The sequence below is a fragment of the Staurois parvus genome, unplaced genomic scaffold (genome assembly GCF_062004578.1).
Source record: "Staurois parvus isolate SC_StPar_1 unplaced genomic scaffold, SC_StPar_1.0 ptg000679l, whole genome shotgun sequence".
NCBI lineage: Eukaryota > Metazoa > Chordata > Amphibia > Anura > Ranidae > Staurois > Staurois parvus.
Window position 1 is genome coordinate 1482750 of NW_028318475.1, and position 20223 is coordinate 1502972.

General features: G+C 39.4%; 1 protein-coding gene across 4 annotated transcripts in view; it reads left to right on the top strand.

The window, feature by feature from the left end:
* The window catches only part of FAM13A (family with sequence similarity 13 member A), a 270449-nt gene that overhangs the window by 195456 nt on the left and 54770 nt on the right, over positions 1-20223 (top strand). For all 4 annotated transcript variants that reach the window (XM_089652312.1, XM_089652310.1, XM_089652311.1 and 1 more), the window contains 3 exons: positions 2022-2063; positions 4709-4891; positions 8558-8741. In XM_089652312.1, the coding sequence (XP_089508438.1) occupies positions 2022-2063; positions 4709-4891; positions 8558-8741 (409 nt within the window). The remainder of the gene's footprint in view (positions 1-2021; positions 2064-4708; positions 4892-8557; positions 8742-20223) is intronic.

Here is a 20223-nt window from a genome sequence, read left to right on the forward strand (position 1 = left end):
CCTGTATCCCTAACAGGCACAGGGTGATTTAAACAGGAGGGATATGGGGAGCTGAGACAGGGGTCTCCCCACCTTTCCAAAGTGAGCAGGGTTCCATGGGCCCCCTACCCAAAGTGACTCCCATCACAGCCTGTTATGGCACATACATAGATCCACACTTTCTCTTGCCAACCTCTGTAAAAGACAACGGACCACTTTCACTGGGACTGAAATTGAAGGGAAAAGTAAAAAATTTTTTTTTTGTCAGCAGATTAGGAATAGTGTGGCGAATCTTTGTGAACACTGGGAGTTTCTCCTAAATTTTGGGGAGATTCTCTCATTTCCTGTTGTATCTACAGAAGTGAAGGAAATATCTTTTGAATGGGACAAAGATGACAAAAAAAAATTGACAAGGGTTTTAACCTCCCTGGAAGTATTCCCAAGTGTAGCTCTGGATAAAGTTTCAGCACCACAAGTGGAAACCCTGAGCTACACTCGGGAATACACTGCAGCGTTGCTCCGGGATCCCTTCTGCACTTACCTTGCCCTTCGCTCCCGCGATGTCCCCTCTGCAGTGTCCCCGGCAATGTCCTCCAGCCGATGCCGGCATCTGTCTCCTGGGTTCCGTCCCCTGCGACGTCAGGACGTATGGGGACGGAACTGGCGGGAAATTTAAAAATGTCAAAAAGTGACATTCACTCAATACACTAAAATCACATAGTAAAACATTACTGTATCAAAGCATTTCACATATATTTTGTCCCTAGTGCTTTGTCCTGTGCCCTGCCTGCATTTTTACTGTTCTCTCTGCCTGGAAACTGAGAAAAGTCCATGGCGTCCAAAAAAGCGTCCCTTTTAGGTCAAAAGCGGTTTTAGACCAGCTAGAGAACATCGATAGTAAATTAGAACCACTTGCAGAATTGAGTGATAATGATTCGTGGGGAAATTCGTCATCAGACACTGAAAACGATTTTGCGACTTTGCTCAGCGATGTGCGAACTGGCGCTCTATTTCAAATTTCAGTGTTTTTGGTTTGATTATATTATTGAATTAAATTTATTATATTTTTTTTTTTTATGATTATTAAATTTATGATTTCGTGTTTCAAATTTTTATCATACCCGGGATGTTTACTAGACTCTTGTTCGGACAGATTTCAGTGAGTTATCCCTAAAAATTACAGCCTACAATAAAAAAAAATACATATTTCCATGCAAAAAAAGTACCACTTTGAGCACAGAAATACTGACATAATCAGACCGCTAGGGAGGTTAAGCTTTCCTACTTCCAAATGGGGGGGAGAGAGGGAAGTATCGACTTTAAAAAAAAAATATGTTCACATCTTATGCATTTATAAAATACATGGTATGGTTTATACGAGTCACAAGTTAGTGGTGGTGGTTTTTTTTTTTTTTTTTTTTTTTTTTTTGTAAACCCTTTATCACCATTACTGCTACTAGATTACTCTTATTACTTCTATAGTTAATCATTACTTTTAAGAAATGTTGAAGGAATGTGTTCTTGTAGTTGCTATAGAATTTGTTTCCACGGTACACTACTTAAAACTGGGGAAAAAAAGTGTTGACATTGCTATTATTTATTTATTTTTTTCATTCAGAACAGCTTGCGACAATACCTTAAGTCTTTGATATAGATCCACATTTTTAGAAATTTGTGTGTGTTTTGTTCTTTTTCTGTGAATTATCTTGATTATTTATTTATTTATTTATTTTTTTTATTCACAAAAGTTACCCTCCTAGCATGCCCTTAGCACATTTTTCGTAATAATTTTTGTAGGGTCATACTTTTATGTGTAGGGCAGTCAATCTAATTATGCGAACATTAGGTACATCAATATAAAAGGTGTGTGTGTAGGAGATTAGATCTTGACAGAGGATCACATTTTAATCCACTTTTGGAGATGATGCAAACCTTCTCAGAGGGCAGCAGTGCTTGCTACAAGGCTGTATTTTTTTTCTTGTGCCTCCTGTTAATTTGAGAGAAGTATGCCACTTAATGCTACTGTTCTTTTCTTTTTGCAGTGGTCACGTGGCCCAGGTCAACTCCGTCCCTGCTGGTAGAGAGTAAGTGACTAAGCTTTTTTTTGTGTTAGTGTGTGTCTATACATAGGAGGTGGGGTAGTGATTAGCAGGATTACACCTTGTTTACTACAGAGCTCGAGAGTACTCAACGATGTGCAGTTGAAAACCTTTTTATCACATTAAATTACATTTGTAAACTCTATTAATACTCAAAATAGTTTACTTTTGATTAGTTTCTTCTTGGGAGAAATGTATTTCATATTAAGCGGCTGCATTTAAAAAGCCTACATTGTAATGTTAGATTAGTGAAATGGTGCATAGAGCAATGATAATGTGCAATCTCCCATGTCCCAAAGCAATCTATAACATTTGTATGTCCTGTTGTCATCTGTGAAAGCGTGATTTCTGATTGATTACCATTTAATGCTGTACTTTGCACAACATTGTTGCTCTTCTCATTTTGGACTCACACTATCAGTTTTAGTCAATTACAAAGCTGGCTATACATTGGTTGAAATTCATCTGGTTCAGCAGTGACTGGCTGAATTTTGACTTGTCAAATTTTTTTTTTTTCCTGTTCAGCCCACTGGAAAATAAACACCAGTGTATGGCCAGCTTTAGTTTGTATTGTTTTTCAAAAATGATTTTTATATGCTAATATACATCTAAAGGCTCCTGCAGTCTAAAGCAATAGTCAAGTCAATATCTAATAAAATGAGCCAAAATACTTCAGTGACTGAGCCAAATCCTTCTTTATTTTTGTTTCACACGCTTCCTCTCCCAGACACTGCAGCCTAGAGTGGGAAGGTTTCAGCAACAGAGTCTGTGCTGTAAATCCAGAAAGCAGTGGGCAAGACTAGGTGTGTCCAGGTGCTGATTGCTACAGGTTTGTAACTATAGGCTACTTTCACACTGAAGTTTTTGAAGTGCTTTTGCGTTTTAAAAAGAAAAAAAAAAAACACCGGAAAAGCTCAAGAAAAATGCTTTCCTATGTATGTGAATTTATATCTATGCTTTCACACGGAGGCGTTGTGGTGCGGTGTACAAACTCCTGCTTGAAGCTTTTTTGGGGCATGTTTGGGGAGTTAAAAAAAAAAAAAAAATGCCTCTTCCCATCAAAAGAAGTAGAAAACCCTCTGAGAAGCGTTTTTGGTGCAGTTTTTAAGTCCCGTGTCCTTTAAAACGCTCCGCGTGGTAAAAGCACCTATGTGTTTTTGCGGCAGATCAGTGTGAAAGTAGCCCTAGTGACAATGCTGATGACAACATTTTTTCATCCCACTGGAGTGTAAACTGGCACAGACTACATGAGTGGGACAACTCTGCTCTGAATTCAGGAGCAGTGCAGTACCATTGCCACACCATCACAGGAAGCTGCATTAGTGGACTTTACTTGTAGGTATATATATAAAACTTTGCAGGGGGACTAGGAGAAAAATGTAAGTGCAGATCACCTATTTTAAGCACAGCACATTTTATAAATAGGAGTCCTGCATATAAAATATTTTTTAAATATTTCTTTAAAGTAGAACAATAATTTGAGTCCTGCAATCTAGTCTTGTATATGGATTTCAGTCCTGTATGTGGCTCTGTATTGGGGTGATTCCCTTTAGCAAAGAATTGAAGAGTCCCTGAAATAGGGAAGGGAGGGGGGATGGAGCAGTGAAAGGTGCAGCAGTAAAAAGAATTGCGGGCATTAAAGAAATTGAGAGATCGAAGACCACTGATCGCTTAGTTCTCGTGTCTGAGCAGTATCGGTCGCTAGCTCTGTGCTTTGCCCCTTCGCCGCTCACTGGAGCATCGGGGTGTGTGTGTGTGGGGCGGGGGCAGAAGTGGCTAGCTCGTTCTCAGTGGTGTGCTGAGAGGCTGAGCCAGCTGTCAGGCATCTGGGTAGATCCCGACAGTATTGTTGGGATCCCTGCAGAGCCTGGACTGCCTCTGTGACAACAGCTGACAGCGGGCTTTAGAAGCTGAATCTGGTTCACAGGAGTTCAGAACTAAGGGCATTCCTGAGACCCATAGGAGAAGCACAGGAGAAATATGACCAATAGGGCTTTGGCAATACTTCTCTTTTAAATATAACAGAGGTTCTAAACCTCCCATACTTTTGCAAAAATGTAGTACACTTTCTGGCTGGAATTGGGTTTTAAAGCTGAAACTAGAAGCCAGCTCGTCAAATCTAGGTGGCAGCATGCTCACTTAAGGGACTATGTTGAGGAACCAGAAAACCATTTCAAATTACAGCAGTTGAAAAGCTCCCCAAAAATAGTACCATTGGAATATTTTGCAAGGTAAATATAATTTTTCGCTTCTGAAATTGGACCATTTTTGTGATATGTAAAAGTTTTTGGTGTTTTTTTGTTGCTATGTAAGCAGGCAGATCCTCATCCTGTACTCATATTAAAGTAGCATCATTAACACTAGTATGTGAGAATCCCTAATTTCTACATTGTCTACTCTGGCTTAAATACACATGGGCTGTTCTCTTCCTCATTGTTACATCTCTGGTTTGCATTAATTGGGTGACGTATACTGAAGGTTCATGGGTTATCTGTGTGTGTGTAACTACTACTGATTCACAAAGTGTCTGCATAATACTAAAAAGGAGAACGTAGAAGAATTGAGATGCTACATAATAGATATGTTCAGTGTGCATGCGTCATCTGCAACAGCTTTTCTGCTCTTCACAGACTTTTGGAGAGGACAATCAGGACTGCTGTGGAGCAACATCTTTTTGATGTTCTTGGTCCTGGAAGTCAAAGTTCAGAGGAATCCGAGTCTGGCACATCTTCACCTTCCACGAGCCTCTCTGCCAGGCAGAGGCGAAGACATCTGAAAGAGCAAGATGAGATTCGGAAAAAGCCCAGAGACATGTAAGGAAATACTGGGACTCTGTTAGTATGCATTAGTCTTAAAGTGGACCTGTCAGAGAGAGTGCAGTTTGTTTCTGTTCTTAATATATAATGTATCTACAAAGGCTTTCTGTGCGTGCTAGAAACCTCATTGCACCATTGTTTTGAATGCTCAATAATTATGTTGTTGCAATCAGTCCAATGTGTATCTCAGGCTGCTAAGGCTACGTTCACACTAGCGTTGTTTGCAGGCAGCAGAGAGGCGTTTGGGAAGCGTTTTTACCGCTTTCCAAACGCCTCTGGCAATTCTGCACATTGCAGCACATGGTGCCGTTCTAACGGGAGCGGAAGTGTTGTGGCGCGGCAAAACGGACGCCTCTGGACGAGTCAGGAGGCGTTAAAGCCTCCTATTCTTGTCTATGGTGCCGCTCGGGCATTTGCGGCTTGGTTGCGGGGCGTTTGCGGAGCGGTAACACCATTCAAACTTCATTCTAGGCGTTTGAGGGGCGTGTTTAGCGCTCGGCAAATGCCTAGCAACCCTCGCTAAACCGTGCTTGCGGCATTTGCGGAGCGTTTGCCGAGCGTTAGAAAACGCTCTGCAAGCGCCGGACCAACGCTTGCCAAACGCTATAGGGGCGTTTGGCAAGCGTTGGTAAAACAGTCAAGTGTGAACGAGCCCTAAATGTGAGTGTATAGAGAGAACTAATGGCTGATTGTCGTTGTGTGTGCAGTAATTTTATACCAACCAGCATCTCATGCCAGGTGCTGTTAATTTTGTTCTTTTTGGGAAAAAAAAAATGTTGATTGTATTACAGGGTCTATAATAACAGATTGTGTGGGTTGTAATGATGAAACTCCATTTTTACCTTTGAAAACAAGTTTCCTGGGTTGTCAGGAATTGCAATTTTAATATTGGCATTAGTTATCATAGCAGCACTGGTGGCTAATGCAAAGAAACGGGTAGAGACCCAGAATTAAATTCCTCAAGTGCCAAAATGTTTTTTCTTTAGTGTTGAAGAGGCATTGCTGCAGTACTGTGTATGGGTATGGTGATCAAGCATTCATCTTCAAGTAGCAGATTGTTATGAAGAGATTAAAGGCAAGCAGAGTGATCACTTATTTATTGGCATATATATATAATATATACAGTATGATTTGTTTTCCTCCTTGTGAATTACCTGTAAATATACAAGGTGAACCCAGGAGGAGCTGTGTCACCATATACAGTGCATTCATAAAGCATTCAGACCCCCTTCACTTTTTTCAATTATTTTATCTTGCAGCCTGATACTGCAGTTTCTTTAAATTATTTTTTTTTTCTCATTAATTTACACTCAGTACCCCATAATGACAAAACAAAAACTGAATTTTAGAAATGTCTGTGAATTTATTAAAAATAAAAACTGAAATATCACATTAACACAAGTATTCAGGCCCTTTGCAACAACACATGAAATTTTAGTTCCGGTGCCTCCCATTTCTCTTGATTGCTGAGATGAATCCATGTCCAATCAATGGACTCATCTATTGGTGGATATCACAGGTGGACTCCAAAGCATACAAAACATCTTGGCAATGATGCTTGTATGGTGTGAACAAGCCCTAAAGATGCAAAATGTTTTTATTGTGCCTCAAAACAGCTGTAATTACCTCCATGGGTGATGAGCTGTCGGTGCCCATGCAGCCTGTGTAGTGGTCTGGGAATGTGAAATCCATGCTCTTCTCCCCCTTCTTTCTGCAGGGCTCCTGGGACGGATCAGAGAATTTATCTGTGCTGGCGCTAACCAGTCAAAATTGCTTTGATCCATCCTGGAAGCCCTGCAGAAAGAAGATGAGGAGCGCATATTTCATATCCTTGGACCGCTACAGCAGAGATCGGGGAGGAGAGCATTAGTTCACCTTTTGGATTTTTATGACAAAAGTTAACTTTACGCTTTAAACAAGTCATGCTTATATTGCTTGCATAAATATATTTTGAGACCCTGTGACAGTTTAGTTTCACATATGTACATTTTTAGGCAGAGCGTTGTACCAAAACTTAGTTTGAGGTTTCAGCAAAGAGGTTAAATACACATTCAACTGTCTTTTATTATCTTGTTTTTTGATCATTTTTAGAAAAATTATCAAAACACATTATGGACAATTTTGTGTGGATCAGTCACGTAACACTGACACATTTTTTAGTAACACTTGAATCTATTTTGATTCTTGGTTTAACACTACAAAATAAATACCAGTGGATGTATTTCATCCATGTAAAACATTTTGTGTGGTGTTCATATACTATATAGCCATAGGTTTATGGGCATCTGCCCACCTATATTAATCTGTTCGACATCTTACTCCTTAGACAGACATAATATGTAGTGTGCCCCAAACCCACCCCATGTGGGAAGGCTTTCCACTAGAATTTGGATCTTGTCTGTTGGCAAATTGTGTCCATTCAGTCAAAAGGGCATTTGTGATGCTGAATGAGAACACCTGGCTTGCAGTTGGCATTACAATTCATTGAAAAGGTGTTCCATAAGCTTGGGGTCAGGGCTGTGCACAGGCCACTCCAGTTCCTTCACACCAATCTGGCTTTGTGCACAGCTGGAATAGAAAAGGGTCTTCAGCAAGCTGTTATCATAATGTCTATGCTATAACATTAACAGTACCCTCCCCTGGAAACAGCCGTCTTTGGTGTACCTATACCAAAAACTTTAATATATATATATATATATATATATATATATATATATATATATATATATATATATATATATATATGAGAGAGATGGTGGGTTTATTTATTTTTATCCCCTCCCTTGCAGTTCTGAGGAGAACAATTTACCAGACTGGACGTTAGGGAAGATCTGCAAAAGGGAAACAGGCAACAAAAGCAGAGATTCTAGCATTCTAGCATCCCACTGTCTGTCTATGGGTGTAGGCAGCAGGGCTTGGGAGCGAGCGCACACGAGTGCCCCTATGGGAAGCTGCTTCCTATGGAGCACTGGATGAAGAAGACAAGCCAAGAGCACTGGCATGGGACCCAAAAAGAGGAGGATTGGGGCTGCTTTGCGCAAAGAGTAGGCAAGTATGACATATTTGTTTTATTTTAATTTTAAAAAAACAAGCCTTAATAAATTTAACTAAAAATAAAAAAAAATGCATTTTCCTAGCCTCTCCATGACCTAACACATGGAGTCGACCTATCTGTGTTGCCATTGGGACATTGGGGTCAGGCTTAGAAAAATAATGCTAAGTTCTGGTGATAAATTTTTTCTATTTTCCGAACATCTTGATGGGATTGAGGGGGAAACCTGTTCTTGTGACAACTGTCTTGAGGAGATATAATTTCCTTTGGATGTATCTTTGTATTTTTTCCTTCTAGAAGAGAAGTCTACCCAATGGGACACCACAAAAAAAAAAAAACATAAAGAAAAACAAGTTGTAACTATTCCCTATTCTATCCAAAAATAAAAAGTTTTGCCTTCACTCACACTTTGCCTATATTGCTTGGGCTTTTCTGGCAGTAGGAACGTTTTAGTTGTGAAAACATTGGTTCTTTTGTTTAACCGTAAACGCCTTTTAAAACGTCAAATGGTAACTTATTGATTTTTACGTCTTACAATCAAGCTGTAATTTGCTAGCGATTGTCTGCATTATTTTGTAAAAACTCGTGTTAAAGATTTCTTGTGTTTTTAGGGAGATGATTAACAAGGAGAATATCCCTTCTGGGTGTGGTGGCCTTGAGGACTGTGGACTGTTGCAGGAAGTGGAGAAACTTCAGGATAATTGCTCTGGTTACATTGAAGAAAGAAGCAAACCAAAAAGACAGAAATCCAGCAGCAAGCTCTCTGAACTCAATGATAATCAGGACAGTACTTTGGTGAGTGAAATATTTGTATCCAGTGAATCGGGAACGCCAGTATCTTTTTGATCTGGTAATTTACCTGAGCCACCAAGTGGGGATGCTTTTTAATAGGAGCAGGAATTTTCCTGCAATGTCCCAGGCAAGCTTGTTTGTAACTTGCAGGTAGGCAAATGTTGCCTACCTTGGTATTTTTATTGTCTGGGATTTTTTGTTATAGAAATTTAGTAATAATAACCCGAATTGCTAAATAATGTATACCATCATATTTATGTAATTTGACTAGTAGCTGGATACAGAGATTGCTATAAATAGAATACAAGGGATTTGTTTTATGCCCTGTTCACATATATCCGTTTCCGCTGTCATGCTGTTTTTTTCCCTACATTTTTTTAATGTTCATTTAAGTGCACATTACATGTGTTTTCATGCTTTGTGCATTTTTTTTAGTTTCAGCCAATGTGATGATTTTCATGTTGTGACATCATGAGGGAATGTGCTTTCTGGTTTTCCTGCTCCTGGGTAGGCAGAGCACATGGCAGGTATCATGGCAAGTGAATTGTGGCTGAGCACATGAAAGGCATCCAGAGGAAATGATACCATGTGCTCACCTGCAAGAACTTGAAAATGCAATACAAAATGCATGCAAATTCACAGTACATACATTTTCATGTGCTTCAATAGGCCAGAAAATGCATATATATGCATATAAAATCAGACTTGTCTCATTTTATGAACAGCCTCATTGGACCCAGTGGAGGAAATTTACTAAAACTGAATCACTCATTTTCTGGTCCAGCTGTGCATGGTAGCCAATCAGCTTCTAACTTCATCTTCTTCAATTGAGCATTCGCATAGAAACCAATTGACTTCCAGGTTTTATTGCCTAGATGCACCATATTTTACACACTCTGGTTTTAGTAAATCTCCTGCAATGTATTCATGTGCTTTTATGTGCTATAGAAGTGCAAAGGTATGAACATGGCATTATACTATTTTTAATGTAGGCACCTGTATAAATGCGAAGTAAACTAAAAGGGACATACCTGTGGCTTTGCATAGTGTATTGATAGAAATTTGGTTTGTAAATTTGTATTCCCATCACATCTTTCTGTTCTTTACCTACTGGGGCTCTCTTCTACTGAAAAGTGATTTAAAAAAGCATTATAAAATGGACTTCAGAGCACATAAAGATATATGTCAGAAAAGTATTTCTTTGATACATTTTAAATTAGTTTACAAATGCATGATATAATTAAAGGATTGCTTAATTTTGAGTAAAGTTACCTTTTACCCCTGGTTCACATATCTCCGGCCGTGCGGGCCACATTTTGCGCAGGCACAAGAGCCCATTCATTTGAATGGACTCCTGTGCCCCGGTACACGCGGGGAAGAAGTCCCTGCACTTTTGTAAATCGCAGCTCGCATGTGACCCGAGGTTCCCAGTATGGTTGCGATTTCCAGTACGGGCGGCGTGCCATTAGAATTAATGGCACCCAGCCACGGGTCCCTCATTGCTCTTTGTGGGTGGTACAGCTGCAGGTATTTTTGTAAAAAATCAAAAAATCGGAATGCGCTAAATTATATCAAAAATTCATATGTTGTGCTAAAAAAATTCATATATTGTGCTAAAAAAACCAAACACCATAAATTCAATGTATAAACAAAAAATCCCCAGTGCAACAGTCCATAAATTATTAGTGCAAAAAGTCCAACACCCCAAAGAAATTTCTTCTTAAACGTATAAATACACCGTGCTCAATCCACCACCAGATGAATGGAATAAACTGACCAGAGCTCAATGCTGATCAAATTATAAATCAGCACAAGCGTATTTGCTCTGGGAGCGATGAGAGAATCCAAATCATGAAGCAACACTCTGTAGTTTGAAATCATCCAGATACCAGGAGCAATACTCTGCAGCCACTCTGAAGTATGGCCAAGACCACTTTATATATCGATCATCCTCCAAATATATGGCAATATCAAAATCAAGTGTCCACCTGACACTGGTATAAAAAGCGACGGGATACACAGAATGGACGAACTCCGTTCACCGTGGACACCTCGCCGACAGCTACAGGGAACGTCCTGACGTCATCCAATAGGCTCCGCCCTACGCATTTCGTCACTCCGACGTCCTCACGGAGCGGCATGGATCAAGACGTCAGTTCAACTCATATATACCGCTCGCACTCTGCATAGCGGTACTTCTTAACCAATAGCAGCGGCGCTATAGTGACACCGCCGCTCAATTGGTAAGGATACAAACATATAGGCAGATCTATAACAATATCACGACTGATTCATATATTTTACCATACAAATCATATATTAAAAAAGTGAACTACATTTTAAATCAAACTATTTACCTAAAAGGGCTTATCATATAATAGCAAGCCCTATAAAGGGGAACTCTATCACACAGTATTCAAAAACGTGAGTCCCATTATTAACCAGTACATTTACTTTCAAAAATCCTATCACATTAGTAACAAGCTTTATACAAGGGTTTATAAAGGGAACTCCACCACAATCCATAACCCCAAAGAGATATATATGTACATATATTATATATTTTCCTTCCTTCTGATCATATATATATGGAAACTCAACATCACGGAGCATCCTTTCAAACAATAATGAGCCCAATTTTTCACTTAAAGGGACCTTACCCCATAATTCCCAATTTTCTCAAAGGGGGACTCCACTCCCAATACCTAACCTTAAAAAATATATATGTACATATATATATCTCTTTTATCTCGTCTCTCCCTAAGGACAGACATAACCCAACATACAACCCCTCATTTTTTACTCCAAAGAATATTTAAAAATTCGTTACAAAACAATTTAGATCAATATCTATATTTAAACCATTAGGTTTCAATACATCTAATTCGTATATCCAAAATGTCTCCCTTTTGGATATTTCATTAATCATATCTGTTCCTCGCCAATGTTTTTTCACACTCTCTTTTCCATAAAAGGTTACTAGACTTGGATCACTATTATGTTTAAATTTAAAGTGCTTTGACACACTATGTTTATCATACCCCTTTCTTATATTATTAAGATGCTCTCCAATTCTTGTTTTTAATAGCCTCCCTGTTCTCCCTACGTACTGTAGATGACATGGGCACTCTAAGACATAGATCACGTGGGATGAATTACATGAAATTAGCGAATTTATCTTATATTCTTTATTCGTATATGTTGAAGCAAAACTTTTTCTTTTTTTCTTTAAATCTTTCTTTACTGTTTTACATGCCTTGCATTTATTACAGTTAAAAAAACCTTGCAATTCAGGAAAAAAATTAATTTCTTTAGGTGGGTCTAGAACAGCAATGGGCAAACTACAGCCCGCAGGCCGTATACGGCCCGGCGGACCTTTTAATCCGGCCCGCGGAGCTTGGCTCCCGCTAGGCTCCTCTCACAGTCCGCCCTGAAGACCGGTGTAGCATGAAAATCTGTCTCCTATGAGGATCTGTCCCCCTCGACGTATCTGCGCATGTGCCGGAGATCGCCGATCGGCTGCTAATGCCTGAAACTGGCACATGCGCAGATACGTCGAGGGGGACAGATCCTCATAGGAGACAGATTTTCATGCTACACCGGAACAGTGCGGGAACACGGGGAGAGGAACACGCGGAGCAAAGGTAAGTGAATTGACACAGGGGGGACTTGGGGACTTAATATGGGGAATGAATTACTATAGGGGGGATGAATTACTATATGGGGGATGAATTACTATATGGGGGATGAATTACTATGGGGGATGAATTACTGTATGGGGGATTAATTACTATGGGGGAATATTACTATACTTACTATGGATGACACATACACATCATTCATCTACTCTTGGTCCGGGTCCAATATATGAACCCATTGCGGCCCTCAAGTCAAAAAGTTTGCCCACCCCTGGTCTAGAACATTGTAGACCAGTTTCATCTTCAATGATATATTTTTTCTATATATAAACTTTGGTTTTTTAGGGTTAATCTCCTTTAACGTATTATCCTTGAGCAATATTGGCCAGTGTTTTTTGAAAATCTTCTCTACATTCCTATATTGGTTATTAAAATTAGTAATAAAGGCGATTTCCTTTTTGTCCTCCTTAGTTTTTCTATTTATCAAAAGCACATCCCTATCTCTATTCTCAATCACTTCTCTTTCAGTCTCCAGAAAGGTATTTTTGTGCAGGTCCCGCAGCTGCACATTTGTAAACCTAGCCTTAAGGCTGACTTCACACTTGTCTACTGCAGTGTGTTGCATTAACCTCCCTAACGGTATTCCCGAGTGTAGCTCGGGGTAAAATGTCAGTGCCAAAAGCGGTAACCCCGAGCTACACTCGGGCTTACCATGCGGCGCTGCATAGGGAGTCCCTGCAGCACTTACCTTGTCCTTCGCTCCCGCGATGTGTCCCCTGCAGCGTCCCCGGCCATCTCCTCCGTCCCATGCCGGCATCCGCCTCCTGTGTTCCGGTCCCTGTGACGTCGGGACGTACGGGCGCCGCCGGCGGTGGGAAATTTGAAAATTTAAAAAGTCATTTTTTTTCAAAACAATTTTACATAGTAAAACATTGCTGTTTCAACCCATTTCACATACATTTTGTCCCTAGTGCTTTGTCCTGTGCCCTGTCTGCATTTTGATTGTTCTTTCTGCCTGGAAACTTAGGAAAGTCCATGGTGTCCAAAAAGTGTCCCTTTAGGTCAAAAGCGGTTTTAGACCAGCTAGAGAACAGCGATAGTAAATCAGAACCACTTGCAGAATTGAGTGATAATGATTTGTGGAGAAATTTGTCATCAGACACTGAAAACAATTTTGCAACTTTGCTCAGCGATGTGCGAACTTGGTGCTATATTTCAAATTTCAGTGTTTTTGGTTTGATTATATTATTGAATTAAATGTATGATTTAGACTCTTGTTCAGACAGATTTCAGTGAGTTATTCCTAAAAATCACAGCCTACAATAAAAAAACTACTCATTTCCATGCAAAATAATGGTACCACTTTCAGCACCAAAAATATTAAATAATCAGACCGCCAGGGAGGTTAAAAGACACTAGTTAACTTGCATTGTATTAGGGCAGACCATTCATTTTAAATGAGCTGCCAGAGTACCAGAATTTAAAAAAAAAAAAAAAAAAGCACCTTCACCTTTTTGCCTAATACAGCAGTTGTGCGTCGTTGGGTATTTAGTTGTGTGCTGCATCGCAGGAGCATTTTATGGTGGTGCCTTACCACAATGCAGTGATGTAAAGGGGCTGTAGAGCCTTTTCTGACAAACCTTCACGCTATAGACCACATCTTGAAATACCTTTTAAGCCCTGCTTCCAAGTTACTTACTGTGAGAAAATATCCTAGATGTGACAACCTCCAACTGTGCAACCGTTCACCCCATTAGCCCCTATTTTGGAAAACTGGGAAAATAAATTATATTCCGGGTTTTATACATTTATTAGCCTATCACATGTCCAAGTTTGAGGTCTGTCCATCATAGCAGTTTCTGGGGTATACTACGGAATAATTAATTGGCACATATGTTATATCTATTCTACACTCTGATTTAGAGAATGAAGGTCGTGGATCACAGTATTTTTGCATGTTAACAAAAGACAACACAAAAAGACAGACTTCAAAAAAGAAACATGAAGCTGTCATATTAGGTGTATATGGAAGCAATTTTTTCCTGGAATGGTATATATGACAGTACAGATAGCCTGATGATTGCAGATTATGCTGCACGCACACTATCCTTTTTTTTTTTTTTTTTTTTTTTTTTAAGCTCCTAGAAGTTGTTGTTTAGTATTTTTTTTTTCTGCTCATAGAAGCTAATTAGTGTTCTATGTGTCCCTGCACACGACTTTAGGCTAGTAGTATTTTTTTAGTTTTGACATACAGGAGCAGAAAAAAACATCTTTTGTAGTGTTTTTTCCAGCAGGAAAAAAATGCTAACCGCTTTCTTTTTCTAACTTTTTTTTTTTCTCCATGTACTGTAAAAATGCTAATAAAGTACTAACTCTTCTAAGTTCTAAAACACTACTTAAACGCGCTTTTACCAGCGTGTTTTTTCCAGCAGTTTTTGAGCTTAAAAAAAAAAGGCTAGTGTGCAAAGGCGCCTTATACAGTATATAGTATACAAATCTCACATTTTAAGTTATTGAAATAAACAATTGACAAATAAATATAGACAGCATTTGTTTGAGGCATAGGAACAGCAGACAAAACAGGACTCTATGGCAGGATGGAACAGGAAGGATATATTTTCTACATTTTGAATGTATGTATGTATGTGTGTGTGTGTGTGTGTGTGTGTGTGTGTGTGTGTGTGTGTGTGTATATATATATATATCTTATTTGAATAAATCCGTCTCTGGCTGAGATGACTGAATTCAGAAGTGATGGGTTTAATCAGCATATCAAGTATTTTTGTTCAAGTGTCCTAGAATAATACTTTAGAGGAGTTTTCCCGTATGCAATTGTTTTTAAATTCTTCATTGTTCTAAAATCACTATAAAATGTACTGATTCAAATATGCATGTAAGGACAGAGCACAAGTTAGTTAATTACAAGACTGTTCTATAGCAACACCTTCTTTTCAAGTGCGTGAAGTATGCTATTAGTATGATGGTAGAGAGCAGCTACATGCAGCGGATATGATGCACTGGAGAATCGTTTTACGCACTGCGACTTGGCCAAGTCATGAGAAACATTCTAATTGTACTGGCAGTCATTTTTTCTTCTCCTGATTTATCTTTGTGAAAGTGTTAAGTGCTGTTTCCAGAGTCACTGTACATGTCCTCTTAACATTTCTCTGCAAAGAAAAACTAGCTACAGCTGTCATCAGGAGATAGTAATGACAGTGATTTATGCAGGCCATAGATGGGGAGAAAAAATGGCAGATTTTTCTTTTAAAAAACGAAAATTCGGTCGTTCAAGCGGCCGACGTTACCATCAATGGTAAAAAAAAATCGGCCGATTTTCATCCCTTCTACAGCTGGCAAAAAGTGTCCCTGCAGAGAGCTCCGCTATTTCTGACAGTTCTCTGACAGTTCCTTCACATTTACAGCGGTTGAAACATTGTATCTATTTGTTTCCATTTAGGATACAGATGTTTTTATTCGGAAACAAATAGATACAATGTTTCAACCGCTGTAAATGTCAAAGAACTGTCAGAGAACTGTCAGAAATAGCGGAGCTCTCTGCAGAGATACTTTTTGCTGGACTGGAATTCTTCTTATTTTCATCCTACTTCTTCTTCTTCATCATCCTCATCCTCTTCTTCTTCTTCTTCTTCATCATCCTCATCCTCTTCTTCTTCTTCTTCTTCTTCTTCATCCTCTTCTTCTTCATCATCATCCTCTTCTTCTTCTTCGTCCTCATCCTCTTCTTCTTCATCTTCTTCTTCATCCTCATCCTCTTCTTCTTCTTCCTCTTCTTCATCCTCATCCTCTTCTTCCTCATCATCTTCTTCATCATCCTCATCCTCTTCTTCTTCATCCTCATCTTCTTCTTCATCCTCTTCTTCATCCTCATCCTCTTCTTCATCCTCATCCTCTTCTTCTTCTTCATCCTCTTCTTCCTCTTCTTCTTCATCCTCTTCTTCATCCTCTTCCTCTTCTTCTTTTTCTTCTTTTTGTCTTCCTCTTGCAGGCCACTGCTCATGCGCAGATTTTTTATCGGTAAAAAATCGGCCGATTTGCCCACTAATTGCCGCAAAAATCGGCCGATCGGCAAAATCGGCTGATTTTTTTCCAACTTTACCGAAAAACAAAAACGGCCAAAATACCGAAAAACGGCCGACCAAATCGCCCACTAACGATCCGAAAATCGGCCGATTTTATTAATGCAGGCCATAGATGGGTCGAAAATCGGCCGATTTGTCGGCCGAAAATAAAATCGGCCGATTTTCGGATCGTTAGTGGGCGATTTGGTCGGCCGTTTTTCGGTATTTTGGCCGTTTTTGTTTTTCGGTAAAGTTGGAAAAAAATCGGCCGATTTTGCCGATCGGCCGATTTTCGCGGCAATTAGTGGGCAAATCGGCCGATTTTTTTTTTACCGATAAAAAATCTGCGCATGAGCAGTGGCCTGCAAGAGGAAGACAAAAAGAAGAGGAGGAAGAGGATAGAGGAGGAAGAGGATAGAGGAGGAAGAGGATAGAGGAGGAAGAGGATAGAGGAGGAAGAGGAGGAAGTAGGATGAAGAAGAAGTAGGATGAAAATAAGAATTCCAGTCCAGCAAAAAGTATCTCTGCAGAGAGCTCCGCTATTTCTGACAGTTCTCTGACAGTTCTCTGACAGTTCTCTGACAGTTCTTTGACATTTACAGCGGTTGAAACATTGTATCTATTTGTTTCCGAATAAAAACATCTGTATCCTAAATGGAAACAAATAGATACAATGTTTCAACCGCTGTAAATGTGAAGGAACTGTCAGAGAACTGTCAGAAATAGCGGAGCTCTCTGCAGGGACACTTTTTGCCAGCTGTAGAAGGGATGAAAATCGGCTGATTTTTTTTTTTTTTACCATTGATGGTAACGTCGGCCGCTTGAACGACCGAATTTTCGTTTTTTAAAAGAAAAATCTGCCGTTTTTTTCTCCCCATCTATGGCCTGCATTAGTCAGCACAATAATGTGAGAGGAGATAAAGCTGCTTCTTTTCACCATCTAAGCCAGCCTTCTCAACCATCTTAACATGAAGGACCCCTTGAAATAACTTTTAGCTCTCAGGAAACCCCTATTAACCACTTCAATACCGGGCATTTTTTGCCCAGGCCAATTTTCAGCTTTCAGCGGTGTCACACATTGAATGACAATTGCGCGGTCATGCGACACTGTACCCATATAAAAAAAAGTTTTTGGGTTTTTTTTCACATGAACATAGCTTTCTTTGGTGGTATTTAATCACCACTGAGTTTTTTATTTTTTGCTAAATAAACAAAAAAAAAGACCAAAACGTTAGAAGAACATGTTTTTTTTTTTTTTTTTCTTCGTTTGTTATAACATTTTGCAAATAAATAGCCTTTCTGCATACATTTAGGTCAAAATGTATTCTGCTACATTTCTTTAAATAATATACACTAATTTTGGATTATTTTCAAAGTCCACAAACTATGGTGTATACATATCTGACAATTGTCAATCCTGGTGTACTGGCAGCCATTCTCATTTCTTGAAGCCCGAAATCACCAGGATAGTACTAATACCCCCCAAATGATCTATTTTTGGAAAATTGTCCAAAGTATTTAGTAAGAGGCATGGTGAATTTTTGGAAGTTGTAATTTTTTTGTTACAATTTTTTGGAAAATGAAGAAATGGGAAAAAAAAACTTTTTTTTTTTATACATATTGTCACCAGTCCAGTACAGCGTTATCCATATAACTGGTGTGGCAGTGGTAAGGGACACTAAGGTGACAGTATGTAAAAAAGAAAAAAAGAAATTTTTTATATATAATGTGTGTGTGTTTTTTGTTTTTTTTACACAATATGATTGCTTATACTAAAGAATTTCATTGATATTGGCAACCATTTTTACTGAATAAAACTGATTCATTCAGTGTCTTGTTGTAATTAGCTGTGATTTGGCCAAAGCCCATCACATGGTACATATGGGCTGTAATCTGCCCTGTCTGTACCGTGTGACCAATCACAGCTAACACAATTGTATACAATGGATGGCATGAAAGGAAGCCATCCATTGTATACAATTGTCATGTGATCCGCTGTGATTGGTCACAGAGGCAGCTGGCTGGTGTAGTGAGCTGTCATCAGCAGTGACAGATCTCGCTGCTGCGGGGCCATGTGAACGGCACCTTCTCAGAGGACATCATATGAAGTCCTCTCAGATGGAGGAGCATCGCACCCGGCCATCAATCTGCTATAGGCCATGCAGGAAGGTGGTAATAATTACAGCTCACAAAGCAATAGCATGGTGGTCAGTCAAGGGAATCCTCCTTACATTGGCGGAGAGAGAAGAATGCCCCCATCCATACAACTACCAAAAAAACATATTGGTGTCAGTGGTGATAATTTTTATTAAAGGTAGATTTGTGCATTGCTTAAACACCTGGTATTCTCTGGAGGAACCGTGGTTGAGAAAATCTAATTAACCTCAGTGGTAGTTTTGTAGAATAATTTTATTCGCACATATGTACCATCTCATTCAGAAGCAAATATGCTGACCATGAATAAACTTAAGCCTAGGTTAACTACCAAGCCACGTTGCATAAACTGGAAGATAACTTGCTGAATAATTTAATGGAATATCATCAAAAGCATCAGGTGCATGCACATATCATGTATAGTGGATGTAAAATTCTATGCATGAAGGTAAAACCACTTGTGTGCAGCAGTCTCCCCAGAACCCCATCCCCCAAATACCTGAGCCCCATCTCTATCTAGCGATGTGCACAAGAGTCATGTGATAGGAATCAGCCTATGTCTGTAGCCCCGTGTCCTCGTTATTTTCACTATCAGGCCTGGGAGACATAAAGCTCCGGACACCGACGTGTGCAAGCTAAATCTCTGAAAGTTTAATGCAAAACAAGAACTGTTATCCGTGGGTGTTGCTTAATCTTAGGATGACCAATGAAACATGCCACTCTTATCAATATAGTTATCTGAAGAACAGAAACTGCAAATAGTTGAGGGATACTATATAAAGTAGTTCCGTTTACAGTGAAATAGTATTCTCAGAAACGAGAGAGGCGTTACAAAACGAAACAAACTGTTCACACATCTTGAAATGCAGGCATTATACAAAATGGATACCAGTTAACCATTAGCCGCCCGGCCAATGGCCGTTTGGCGGCTTCAAAAGTGCTTCGGCATTCCGGGTGCACACCATTTGGCGTGCTCCCGCACATGCGCAGTTTGCGCTCCTGCAGAGCCGCGCAGCGGCGCGATCTGTCACCGGCCGTGTACCTCGGACACGGCCGATGACAGATCTTAGTACCGGCCCCCGTTGCTGGTACCATGTGACCTGCTGTGACCAATCACAGCAGGTCACATGACAGTTGTATACAATGGATGGCTTTATTCATGCCATCCATTGTATACTAGTGCCTAGCTGTGAATGGTCACAGCTAATCACATGCACATGTCATTTGATTAGCTGTGACCAAATCACAGCTAAGCACAAAAAAACAAAAAAAAAACCTGAATGAATCGATTTCATTCAGGTAAATGCTTGCTTATAGCAAAGTAATTCTTTGCTATAAGCAAATTGTGTAAAAAAAAAAAAAAAAAAAAAATACTGATCACTTCCCCAAAGTAGTACAATGTTACTATGGTAACATTGTACTACTTTGGTCATAGTAAAATATGAAAAAAAATCTTAAAAAAAAGTAATAAATTAAAAATAATAAAAAAATATATATATATATTTTTTCATACTGTCACCAGTCAGTGTCCCTGTTCACCGCCATGCCAGTTATATGATGATGCTGTACTGCACTGGTGACAGTATATAAAAAAAAAATAGTGAAAATATTTTT